The sequence below is a fragment of the Adiantum capillus-veneris genome, chromosome 27 (genome assembly GCF_014529385.1).
Source record: "Adiantum capillus-veneris isolate H3 chromosome 27, ASM1452938v2, whole genome shotgun sequence".
In the NCBI taxonomy this organism is placed as follows: domain Eukaryota; kingdom Viridiplantae; phylum Streptophyta; class Polypodiopsida; order Polypodiales; family Pteridaceae; genus Adiantum; species Adiantum capillus-veneris.
The window spans coordinates 98,414,544-98,426,754 of NC_140957.1; the positions used below are offsets into that span (position 1 = coordinate 98,414,544).

General features: G+C 43.9%; 1 protein-coding gene across 5 annotated transcripts in view; it reads right to left on the minus strand.

Moving 5' to 3' along the window:
* Positions 1 to 2,004: 2,004 nt before the first annotated feature.
* The window catches only part of LOC147422446 (manganese-dependent ADP-ribose/CDP-alcohol diphosphatase-like protein), a 72,530-nt gene continuing 62,323 nt past the window's right edge, over positions 2,005 to 12,211 (minus strand). For 2 of the 5 annotated variants that reach the window (XM_086502414.1, XM_086502411.1), the window contains 2 exons: positions 5,720 to 6,030; positions 2,005 to 3,391 (listed from right to left, as the gene is read on the minus strand). In XM_086502414.1, coding sequence (XP_086358540.1) covers positions 2,364 to 3,391; positions 5,720 to 5,753 — 1,062 coding nt within the window. In that variant the 5' untranslated portion in view covers positions 5,754 to 6,030 and the 3' untranslated portion in view covers positions 2,005 to 2,363. Of the gene's footprint in view, positions 3,392 to 5,719; positions 6,031 to 6,120; positions 6,765 to 12,211 lie in introns of those variants that run through there. The other 3 variants (XM_086502410.1, XM_086502415.1, XM_086502413.1) reach the window with 2 other exon arrangements.

Consider the following 12,211-nt stretch of genomic DNA (forward strand, 5'->3'; position numbering starts at 1 on the left):
TGATGGCAAGCGCACAAGGAGTAATTCCGCCTCAAAATAGAGAAAAAGTGTTGAAAATAAAAAAATAAGCCTAATTTTTAAAACAATTTGGGAAAATGGTTTTTCCCCCAACAATCAGTGGGACTACACTAAAGTTTTTTTTGTTTGATCTACATAAGTAGTTCTTAGTAAAGGGTTGGATTTCTGGTGCATCTTTGGACCATTGGATAAAGCTTGCGGATTAGGGCCACATGGCTGAACTTTTTTTTAAAAGTTGTTTGCTTTAGGACCCTGTGAGAGATTGTTGCCATTTTGTGTTACTCTCTCTTTAAAGACGGGTATTGAGTATTGTGTCAAACACACAATCTTTCTCATCCTCTTTCACTATGTTTGTTTTTTCAAATTTTTACAATGCTTCCACGTGTTTATGCTTTTGGAATATATTGTATTCTAAAACAAAATATTATATTGTGATACCACATGTTTTAAAATACTAATGTCACTTTCTATTTTTCTCTCTCACAAAGGTCTTATTATTAGATTCTTCTCCATAGCCTTATGTAGGTTATAGTGAATTTTCACCTTGTTTTTTTTTTTTCTAAGAGCACTACATGTACTAAATTTCCCATTTGAAAATGAAGACTCCCGCTGTAATTTCATAGGACCTTAATTTCCAAGCTCGAACGTTCAAGAAAATCACATATTCTAAGCACTCCTCGAGAAAAAAAAATGGAAACCCTTCTTTTGGGAGAAATTAAGGGGTAAATTTATTATATCTCTATCCTTAAAAAATCTCTCTTAATTTTGTAGGTTCTCACCTTCAAATGTAATATTTAGAAGTAAATTGAAAAATCTATAGATGGGATTATAATAAACCTAGGCCATTTTTTAGCACTGGTTGGAACATAAATTTTGCCCCATTTTTACATTTAAAAAAATGGGCTGCCTCTCAAGAAGATAAACTAATTTATCGAAACATAATGTTAGATTGTCCCCAAAGAGTTGGCATAACGGTAAGGCTTTGGCCTCTCAACCTATGGGTTGTGGGTTAAATCCCCTGTTGTGTCGCCTCTAGAGAGACACCTTGTGCTCACCTGGTGTTCACGTCGATAGGGCTCTTGTCCTTTGACACTCGAGTGCATCCTCTTGGAGTGGGTCACTCGAGGAGGAGGTTCCTAGCTGGTTGTTATGAGTTCTTTCTGTCGTTCCCAACACGTGGTGCATCAATTAGGTGACCATGGTGATGCCTACGCATGGCTCTTGCCTGATGGTACACGACCCTTGCCCGACCATGTTTTATGTCTACTATTTGGAAGGGATAAGCACCTTCCCTGTGGGCCCTCTGGCGGGAGACCAAAAATAAAATAAAAAAATTTTGAAGCGATGGTAAGATCTCAAGCTATTGCTCGTTCTAATTTTTCTCTTATTAGCCGGGAAATGTCTGTCTTGAAGTTTGTATCTGGTAAGCGCTCCCTATAAAGCCCAGATTGAATTAAAGGTTTTTTGTTGATTGGGGCTGACCTCCCTTGTTTGGGCCGGAGTTGCATTTTGGGTTTGAGTATGTTCTCTTGTTTCCCTGGATCTAGATTGTGGAGTAGGATGTCATGTGGAAGTAATCCTGGAGAGTACTGCTAAAATACATTAAAATCAAAACTACTAGTTGAGATCAAGGAGATAAAAGTGAAAATATAGTAAATACTAGATCAAATTTTCAAAATCTCCCATTATTCTGTACAATCAGATTATCGACCAAGACGATAAAACTTGAGCAAAGGACGGTGACAATAAATCCTTGTATATTTTCAAAATGCCTACAGTTCTTTAAATTAAGGTTTATTCTGTAGCACAATTATGGAGCTGTTTATTGTTAGCTACTGATCTCTTCCACCAATGCTCCGTGCAAATTTGTTGTCATTTGACCTTTTGCTCATTATGCATCCAAACCATAAAGATAATTTACAAGATCCATCTGAAGTTTATCACAAGTTAGGAGCCAGATTTTATCAAAACAAAAGAAAATTGCCATTTTGGACCAAGACATTCATAGTTGAATTGTGACTTGCAAATGGTTCGCTTTCATAAAGTCACAAGGGCAAGGGGCATATGTACTAGCTTAGGAAGCTCAGTCCCCAACAGAGGCACCCAAAAGCTGTAGCCATAGCGGCTACAAATTCCTAGCCACAACAGAAGATGAATACTACACAGCTCTGCTCCCCTTTGTGCGCAAGAGTATGGCCTGAAGACATGAGCTTGCAAAAACCCAGATCAACACCATGGCATAACAATTTCCTTTAGCAAAAAAATCAGAAAGGAGACCTTCCTTGTTTCAATGGCAGCTTCCTTAAGCTAAGGAATCATAATGAGCTTACTAAGAATAAAACAGACTAGTCGAATAGCATATCGGTGCTCTCCATTCGGTCAACACCAACAAGAGATATGTGATGGTCATAGACATCAATGTGACCGAAAGCATCACTGCCTGGGGGACATTCCAAGATCGCCTCAAGACTTCGATGATGCACCCCATGCGCGTCCTTAGTATAGCCTCCAGTGTGGGCATGTCCGGTCAAACACAACTTGACACATGGGAACTTATGTATAGCATCTAGAACGTCGGCGTAGTTCCATAGCAGAGCACAAGGCAAGGTGACCTCTGGATGAAGAGGTATATGGCAACATATAATTGCCTTCTCCTTCCGTATAGTTGCTTCTTCTAGTGTTTGATGCAGCCAAGATAGCTGCTCTTTCCCTACGCCCCCATTAAACATCACAAACCTCCCCTCCACATCTAATAATCCCTCTGGACTATTCTTATCTTCATTTGGGTTCTTTTCTTCAAGCAGGCGAATTGCCTCGTCACGGTGCGGATGCCCCTCGGGCCAACCCATCACGCTTATATCAAATCCATCCAGCACTATGATTTGAAAGCCTGGCGCAGGGCTGAAGGCGTAATATGAAGTCCCGTTTTCTGAGGGAATTTGCAGCATGTTATTGAGCTCATTCCGAGGCAAATTGTAGAAGCAGTGATTCCCAAGTACATGATGAACAGTCAAGCCTTGCAGCTCTTTGAACACGTCAAGAACCTTTGTTACCACCTCATAAGACTCTTCTTTAGGGCAATACCCATCAACAATGTCACCAAGGTGTATGATAAAGGAAAGGTCCCGCCTTTCATTCCAACATCGTACGGCTCTTTGTAGGGCTTCCAGACTATGCCGATAAAACCGGGGAACACCGTGAAATGAACATCTGTCTTCGATATTTGCATACTGAACATCTGTAATTACACCAAAAGAAAATATTGGCTTCTCATCAGCTTCCTCATTGCAGGAGACCTTTGCAGAGACCATATGCTTCCTTCTCAAAGACTCTGAGCTCAACCGAAATCCCTGCACCTGGGAATGGAGTTGCCCTGCATGCACATAGATGGGCAGTTCATGTCAATGCTAAAAGAATTATTAACATTAAGTAGTGTTTAGCACTGCAATGGTGAAAAGCGGCAGTTCATATCAAATGCTAACAGATTAAAATCTCTGGGCCTTGAGACTAAATATTGTTTGACAAGGAGGTCCGGTTCCGACAGCCAGACAAATAAGAGTCTAAAATGCGATCCTAAAAGTTGAAGGCACACATGCTGTAACAAGATCACTGAAACTTATATTTTTAAAGCATAAAAACCCTTCAAAACCGAAAGATAGAATGAAAAAAACAAACTTTCACAAAGAATATTCTGCATCTGAATCTAGAATCAAGCTCTCCATACACAACCTTCAGAAAAAGGGCTTTAAGCATATGAAAAGAAACAGCCAGTTCAGGCCCTAATTAACTTTGGAAGGAACCATTGCTTGTGACTTACAGTTCATGGTATTTCTTAGTATCAAAACCATACCCACATGTTTGGACACAAAAGGGGTTTCCATTCCCGGGCAGGCCATCCTGGCCATCCATCCCGCCGCCATTACTGGACAGAATCAGAGTGGAGGACTGTTGGATGCTCAACATCTCAGGGCTCAGAATCTCAGAGGCACAGTTGACCAATATTAGGTATCCACCTCAGCATGCAGAATCATCACCTGCTTCCTCCAATCATTGCCAATGATTGATGGCAACTCAGCGCTCGGAATAATCAATCGCTGTGTGCTCCAATGACTGCACACCAAGTCAGTGCAAGTAATAAACTAGCAGTGGATGTGATTTAACCCACCACCATCCTCCACCTCAGCATTGGATATGACTTAATCTCTGCAGCTAAACCGTATTCGGGCATCTGTACCTGCTGACTGCACAATCTCTGCAACTAAACCACTGACGAAGACCTGCTGCTGACTCTGCAATCTCTGCAACTAAACCACTGTATCCGAGCATCTGTACCTGGCTCCCCTTCCAGCAACCTTGACGGCCTCCCACCATGGCTCCCGGCCTCCGCCGGTCCCCTGTGGTCGTCAATATTATGGAGAATGGTCATTAAATGACCATTCCCTACCCCATCTCCCCATTTCTGGACACCATAGGTTCCAGTTTCGTTTTCCATGTCTCTCAAGAAGTACACACTATTATACAAACTAAGAGTATCTTCTGCGCATTCTACCTTCTAATCCTGTACCGACTAATTGAGTTTTATGAAAAGAGTACAATGGCAAAGAAATTGGACACAAAACCCCAATGAGCGTTAAGTTAGAATCAGAATGGAACCCCTTGATAAAGATTGTACCCTTCCATCAATTAAATCTTTTTTTCTCATCAGCAGGCATAACCTTTTCACAAAATGTATCCACTCAAACCGCAACCTCTTGAAAAGATACGAGGTTTCACAAGTCATGAAAATTTTAAAAATGGTTTCCTCCCATCCGAGGTTGGTTTGGGCTGTTTTGAAGTCTGTTGCCGCAGATGTATTCCCCACTTTCTTCTTGCAAAGAAGGGAAAGCCATTTGTTTTGCCTTCCCTCCTCTGTTGAAGACTTACGGTTTGGAAGCTCAATGCAGCCAGCCCATCCAAATTGAGGAGCGACTTGTGCAGCTCCACCCCTTGGCAATTTGCAGAGCAGCCCTTTTGCAGCCTAAATTACCCTAAATTCAGAAGCTGTTCTTGTGTTTCTACGTCAAGCAGAAGACATGCACATCAGCCCTCATATCAGCCCAGAGAGTCCTGAAAGCCTAGGGGAAACCTTATGAGCCTGTTCGCATCACCTGAATGTGTCCAGAAAAGTCTTTATGTAGCCCACTTTGCATAAATGATCGTACAAGCAGCGGTCACAATTTGTGGGCGTCAACACTCTTCGAAGGACTCGTGCCTCCAATCTCACGTGATTAGCATGGCATGAGCGGTATATATTACGTCCAGCCTAAAACTAGGCATTTGCAGGAACTTTCGATGATGGCTTAAAATTGAAGGGTCAATTGGAATACAAGGCTCTAGTGAGGGCAGCCCATGGTATGGGAAGTTCGAAGTTATGCAAAATCATCCTGTGCAATAAGTGCAAAGGACACAAACACACACCCAGCACATATACACGGATAGTGTATTCATTCTTGGGTAGTCTAAGAAATAAAACCGGGAAGCTCACAATTGGAGCTCCGGCTACACAATGTCCCTCTCTTCTCTCTCTCTCTCTCTCTCTCTCTCTCTCTCTCTCTCTCTCTCTCACACACACACACACACACACACACACACACACACACACACACACCACACACACACAAGCTTCCGCTCCTATCAAGTGGTATCAGAGCCGACAGCTTACCGTCCGAGACCCCATCTTTTGAGACTGTGCCCATAGAATGTTGCGCTTGGAGTACTCAAAGTACAGATCTGAGCTTGAGGATGCAAGTTAAGCTTGTGTAGCCATCGATAATGTCCAACAAGCCTTTGCATAGGAACCACAAACACATGATCGTTTTTTTATGAGCATAATTTTTTCCAGTTCCCTTATCGCTCGCTTGCAAGGAGTGGCTGCATGGAAACTGCACACACCCACTCTCTTCTAGGTTCCATGCATGCCTCGATTGTCAGGTGCAACGGAAGAGTTTAAGGATTAAGCTCGGATCCAGTACTCTGCACAAAGAACACTTTACTTCACTTGAAAGAACTGAACTGAACGGAATGAAAGAGAGAGACACAAGAAAGAGAGAAAAGAGACGACACTGAATGTCGGGTCCCAAACCCTCAAGGGCCCCCTTGCTCTATTGCCAGAGAAAGTTCTTTCTTTATTCTTGCACAAATGCTCATACAATGACTGGATGCTGTGCTAATGGGTATTGATGCTACTGATGCTGGGTGCTGGCTACTGGCTACTGATGGGTCTATATCGACGACGAGCTACTGTTGGGATCTATGTTGACGACGACAATGATGTCAAGGCTGAAATTGAAAACACTAGGTACTTCTGCTGTGGATCTACTACTGTGACAGTTCTACGGCGAGGATCTGCAACCACCGATGCAAGCAAAGCTACAGTGCAAAAACGCTAGCTGATCTGCGCTGAATCTGCAAGCGTTGGCTGCTTTGGGCTGAAACACAAAAACGCTAGCTGATCCGGGTGCTGATGGTCGATGCAGCGAGAATCTGCAACCGAGAAGGGTGCGGTACGGCGAGGTTCAGGGCTAATCTGAAAACGCATGTTTTATGGGCTGAGAACACTGGTCTTCTGCTGCTGAAAACGATGGGCTGATCCTGAGAAAACGCTAGAGCTCCTGAGGTGCTGCCAATCATGTGTCTGCTCCTTGTGTCTCTGCATTCTCTGCTCTCTAATGGCGCCCCATTCTTTCTTTTATAGTTCCTTTAGCCATTTGCCCTACCTATATTCCAACAAGGGTAAATGAAAAGTCAATTATTAATAAATGACCGATAAAGAGGTGGTTCACGCGATAAAATGCATGTATGATGAAATGACTATTCTTGTGCAAGAGAGGGTATGCAAGTGTGGCCGGCCTGGACATGCATGTCTTGCTAGAGGCTCACAAAGGTGTCAAGCTCGGTCCTAAGCTATTGGTTCATGCTAGACTGTGGTAGAACATGTCCACCTAGCGCAAGTGATGTGCGCACGTGCATCCCCCCTGTTAAAGGTGAGGCACAACTGCCGAACTTCTATCTGTACTTCTCATGTTGACTGCTTCTGATGCATGTGGATGCATAACCAATGAAGACTCCTCCAAACGGGTGGATACTACGGAAGTAGATCTGTTGCGATGTAAACACCTACCATACGAGTTATCAGGTAGCCTTACTATTGTCGCAAAATACCAGCCTTCCTGTTGACTCTGTCTTGCAAGCAAGTATGGCCACTTAAATAGTCTTGTCGTGAAATCATTGCGGGTGAAGCTGAAAGGTAGGGTGCTCGGAGGTAAATCCAATGATTTCCTGTCGACGGAAGTAAATGCACACTATGTGCGAATGTGAATGCAGAAGAGGTTAGCGATCCTGTCTCCAACTCCTTCAATATCCGAATAAGAGGCAAGTGATCTTGGTACTCAAGATCTAGGTTCTCGTGTATCCGATGTCGATCTTCCTTCAAAGACATGGCGATGAAGATGGGACCTATTAATTCCATGGTTGGGACTCCTAAAGATTCTTTCGGGAAAAAAAACTAGGAGAGGTTCTTTGGGTTCTTGGTTCTTCTTGGGTTCGGGAAGCCGAAGCACGCACCGAGCTCTGATACCAATGTCAGGTGCAGCAAAAGAGTTTAAGGATTAGCTTGAATCTAGTACTCCGCACAAACACAAGGGACACTTTACTTCACTTGAAAGAACTGAACTGAACTAAATGAAAGAGGGGGACACAAGAAAGAGAGAAAAGAGACGACATCAAATGTCGGGTCCCTAACCCTCGAGGGCCCCCCTGCTCTATTTCCAAGGCAAGTACTTTCTTTATTCTTGCTACTGATGGGTCTATGTCGACGACAATGATGTCGACGACGAGGTACTGCTGGGGACTATGTCGACGACGACGACGATGTCAAGGCTGAAATATGAAAAAGCTAGGTACTTTTGTTGTGGATTTGCTATTGTGACGGTTCTACGGCGAGGATCTACAACCGCCGATGCAAGCAACGCTAGAATGCAAAAATGCTAGCTGATCTAGGCTGAATCCGCAAAGTAGTGGCTGCTTTGGGCTGAAACAAAAAAACGCTAGGTGGATCTGGGTGCTGATCTACAACCGAGAAGGGTGCGGTATAGCGAGGTTCACAGCTAATCTGAAAACGCAGGTTTAATGGGCTGAAAACGCTGGTATTAGTTGCTGAATACGCTGGGCTGATTCTGAGAAAACGCTAGAGCTCTTGAGATGCTGCCGATAGAGTGTTAGCCTCCTTGTGTCTCTGCATTCATCTACTCTCTACTGGCGCCCCATGCTTCCTTTTATATTTCCTTTAGCCATTTTCCTACCTACATTCCAACAAGGGTAAATGAAAAGTCACTTATAATTAAATGACCTATAAGAGGTCGTTCACGCGGTAAAATGTCTGTATGATGAAATGATTTTCTCGTGCAAGAGAGGGTATGTAAGTGTGACCGGCCTGGACATGCACATCTTGCTAGAGGCTCACAAAGGTGCCAAGCTCAATCCTAAGCTACTAGATCATGCTAGACTGTGGCAGAACATGTCCACGTAGCGCAAGCGAAGTGCCCATGTGACATCAACGTAGAAGTCCTCTAAGCAAACACCTTGGACAAACACTTGAGCATTTTGAAAACACTACAAGCTTTCCTTCCGCTTTTTTAATACAAGCTTAGCGTTTGAAAAAATCGTTGTCCCTTTTTTTTAGACTATTAAAAACGTGTCACGTGTGTTTCTAACCCTCTGTGCACGTGGACAAGCTGTATTCCTACTTCTAGGGTTTAGAACAACCTAGGAAGTGTTCTGGCACCTTTGTGGACATGCATGTCCTTTGATTGCACAAGAGCATCTCCCAGTGTCCGCTAGGTGTAGGCACTAGGGAGTGTTTGCATATAGGACATCAGTTATAGAACTGGTCTAGGTAGTTTATAGCATGTGAAGCAACCCTTATTAATAAGTGGTCGAGCCAGCTTTGCAAAGCAATTCCTTGGTTTTTATTTGTCATCCCAATGCTATCTGGGCACATGAATTACCTCATGAGTATTGGTTGCCTTGTAGTATCAACCTTTATCACTTCGATATTTGGTGCATGGGCAGCCAATGCTCTGCACACCTAGCATCCTCAACGTTTCTAGTACCTCCACCATCACCAACGTTTTCCATCTCCAATAGCACCCTTGCGTTTTTAAACCCTCTAGCGTTTTTTAACATTATCGCCCACTAGTAGCATATCAGCCTTGCAGCCATTTTCAGATTTCAGGCCCATAGCCTCGTCGCAGTTCTAGAGCCAAGCTAGCCTCAATGGCGTTTTCAAGTTTCAGCCCTTAGCCTCTCCGTACCATCGAGTCCAAGCATTCACTACAAGATTGCATCAGCATCTCAACATCTAATCTCTCTCTCTGGGTTGAAGGCCCTAAATGACCTATATTGTATATTTTTATACTTTGTCCATGTTCAACGTGTTCACATTGAACTTGGACACATTTTTTAATGTCGCTTATAATAAAAGTGGGAAAGCCCAAAAACTCACTCTATTGAGTTTTCCCCAAATCGTACGAGCTATCTCTCTCTCTCTCTCTCTCTTTGCTTTTGGTTGCTAGCGCTTCTTCTCTGTTGCACTGTGCCTCCTGCTTCTTGTCCCAATCCTGCACTACATCGCGACGCGCACCTACCTGTACCCTTTGCTTCGCGCTTTCAATCGGTATCACAGTCCTAGGGTTTCAAAACAGCCTTGCGCAATCTGCTGGACAACAAGTTAAATTTGCTCTCCCGCGACAATTTTTGCTTCCATCGCGAAGCCCCTTGCTTCCAGGGTCGAAAAGGTCACCAAAACAACCCAAAATATGCTGTCAAAACAATTATAGGTCAAAACAGTAATACGCAAGTGTATCAAAGTTATGGGATCACATGTATTGATGTCTGTCGCAACAAATTGAGTGAAAAGCTGAGTACAGGTGCTTGAAATTGCACATTTCAACTGAAATTTCAGATTTGGACTGTTTCATGTAAAGAAACTGTGGCTCTTTGTATGCAAAGTCTTGCGGTTGCTGAAATTTTCAGCCTATTGCATCTCTCTTGTATACACACTTGTGGTTAAACTAAGATGGCTTCTTCCTCTTCCGCATCTGATACTAAAAGTTTGATGGAAATCAAACAGTTCGATGGTCAAGGCTTCGATCTTTGGCAAGAACGCATGCAAGGTATCCTTTTCTTAAAGGATTGTGAAGATGCATTGGAGCAGAATAAGCCACCAGGTTTGTCTGGCGAAGAGTGGGCCAGGTTAAATAAGAAGGCTATGGCCTACATCAAAATGGTAATCAATGATGACATTTTGACGGACATCAAGCATTTGGACTTTGCTTATGCAATATGGAAAAAGCTAAAGTCCAATTATGAAAACACCACGCCTGTGAACCGGGAGCATTTGATGCGAAAGTTGGTGAATATGCAGCTTGATGACTCGAAGTCAGCTTTTGAGCATTTGAGTCCTTTTACAGGTGTGTTGAGTCAGTTGCAGAACAGTGGGCTTCAGCAATTCGATGATAAGCTGAAAGCTATTTTCTTGCTTATGACATTGTCAGATAGTTGGGAAACCTTGGTTGTCTCCTTGAGCAACAGTCCCACCCTCACGTATGACGGTGTGAGAGGGTCTATTCTCAATGAAGAGATTAGACGCAAGTCTAGTGGGGAAGGCGACAGCTCTGCCTACACTGCAAGAGATAGAAATCAAAAGCGTGATGCGGACAACAGGACTCAAAATAGAAGTAAGAGCAAGGCAAAGGATAAGGATGTCACATGTTATCAATGTGGCAGAAAGGGTCACAAGAAACCCAATTTTAGGTATTTCAAGAAAGAGCAGGACAATGATGGACATGATGCGTTGCGCCACCTTGGATCACAAGCGTGAGCAAGCGCGCTTGGCGGCTAAAGAAAGACGGTTAGCCTTGGAGCGTGAGCGTGAGCGCGAGCAAGAGCGCTTGGCGGCCGAAGAAAGAAGGGTAGCCTTGGAGCGTGAGCGTGACCAAGCGCGCTTGGCGGCCAAAGAAAAACGAGCGGCCTTGGAGTCAGAGCATGAAGCGCAGAGAGACCGACGCATGTAAGAGTTGGTCCTACAGGTACTCACCTCGAAGCCCGAGCCGGTCAAAGATGTTGGCAGTTCATCAGGTAGCATAAGCAGAGATTCGGACTCCAACAACCCCGTTACTAAGAAGTTGACGTTCGGTAAATGTTATTCGTTCTTGGTTGCATCAATTTAATGCTTATTTTGCGACAACTAAGAAAACAGGAAATAGCAAAGTTTTGACGGCAGCCATGTATCTTACTGATGATGCCATTAATTAGTATCAAGCATGGCAAGAGGCACAATTGGCCGCGCAACTAGAGGAAGCCGAAGGTGTGCCCCTTTTTTTTGAATTGGGCCGACTTCCAAGACAAGCTCAAGGCACGGTTTATGCCACCTCAGTACTTAGCGCAGTTGAAAGAAGATTGGCACAATCTCAAGCAAAATGGTATACCATTCATGTCTTTCTCTAACTGTGTTTTGTAGCTCGGCACCCAATTACGCAAATCGGATGATGAGCGCAAAGAGGCATTCCTTTTTGGGTTGGACGAGTATATCAAGTTTGACGTTGAAGTACTGTAACAGGCTTGGACACCCCAAGTCAAGAATCTACCACGACACGACAGGAATTCACTTCAAAACCGTTCACAGTTCACAATTGATTCGACACGGCCAGACAGAGTTCCGTGCCTAGAGATATTGGCCCCATAGACTGTGTTGGGTTAAAGGCCCAAATGGCCCCCTTTGTGTATAGTTATAAAGGTTATTAACCTTTGGCCAACTTAAATTGGTCCTATACTTTTAATAAAGGGAACAAGTGAGCCAATTTTACTCACTTCATTATTCCCCTCAACTAACGAGTAGCGTGCCCTCTCTCTCCCTCTTCGTTCTGCTAGCGCCCTGCTTTCTGCTTGCACTCGCCCCTCTCAAAGGTGCACACCCCGCACTTCTTCCCGTGCTCTTTCACTTGCACACACCGCTCCGCGCTCATCAACTTGTATCAGAGCTAAATTAGAATTTGCTCCCAAACCTGCAAACGCTGATTTTCAGCCAAGGAGGTCAACTTTCACGCGAGATTTTGCAATTTCATCGCCAAAGGACTCGTCCCCGGACACCAGAGAG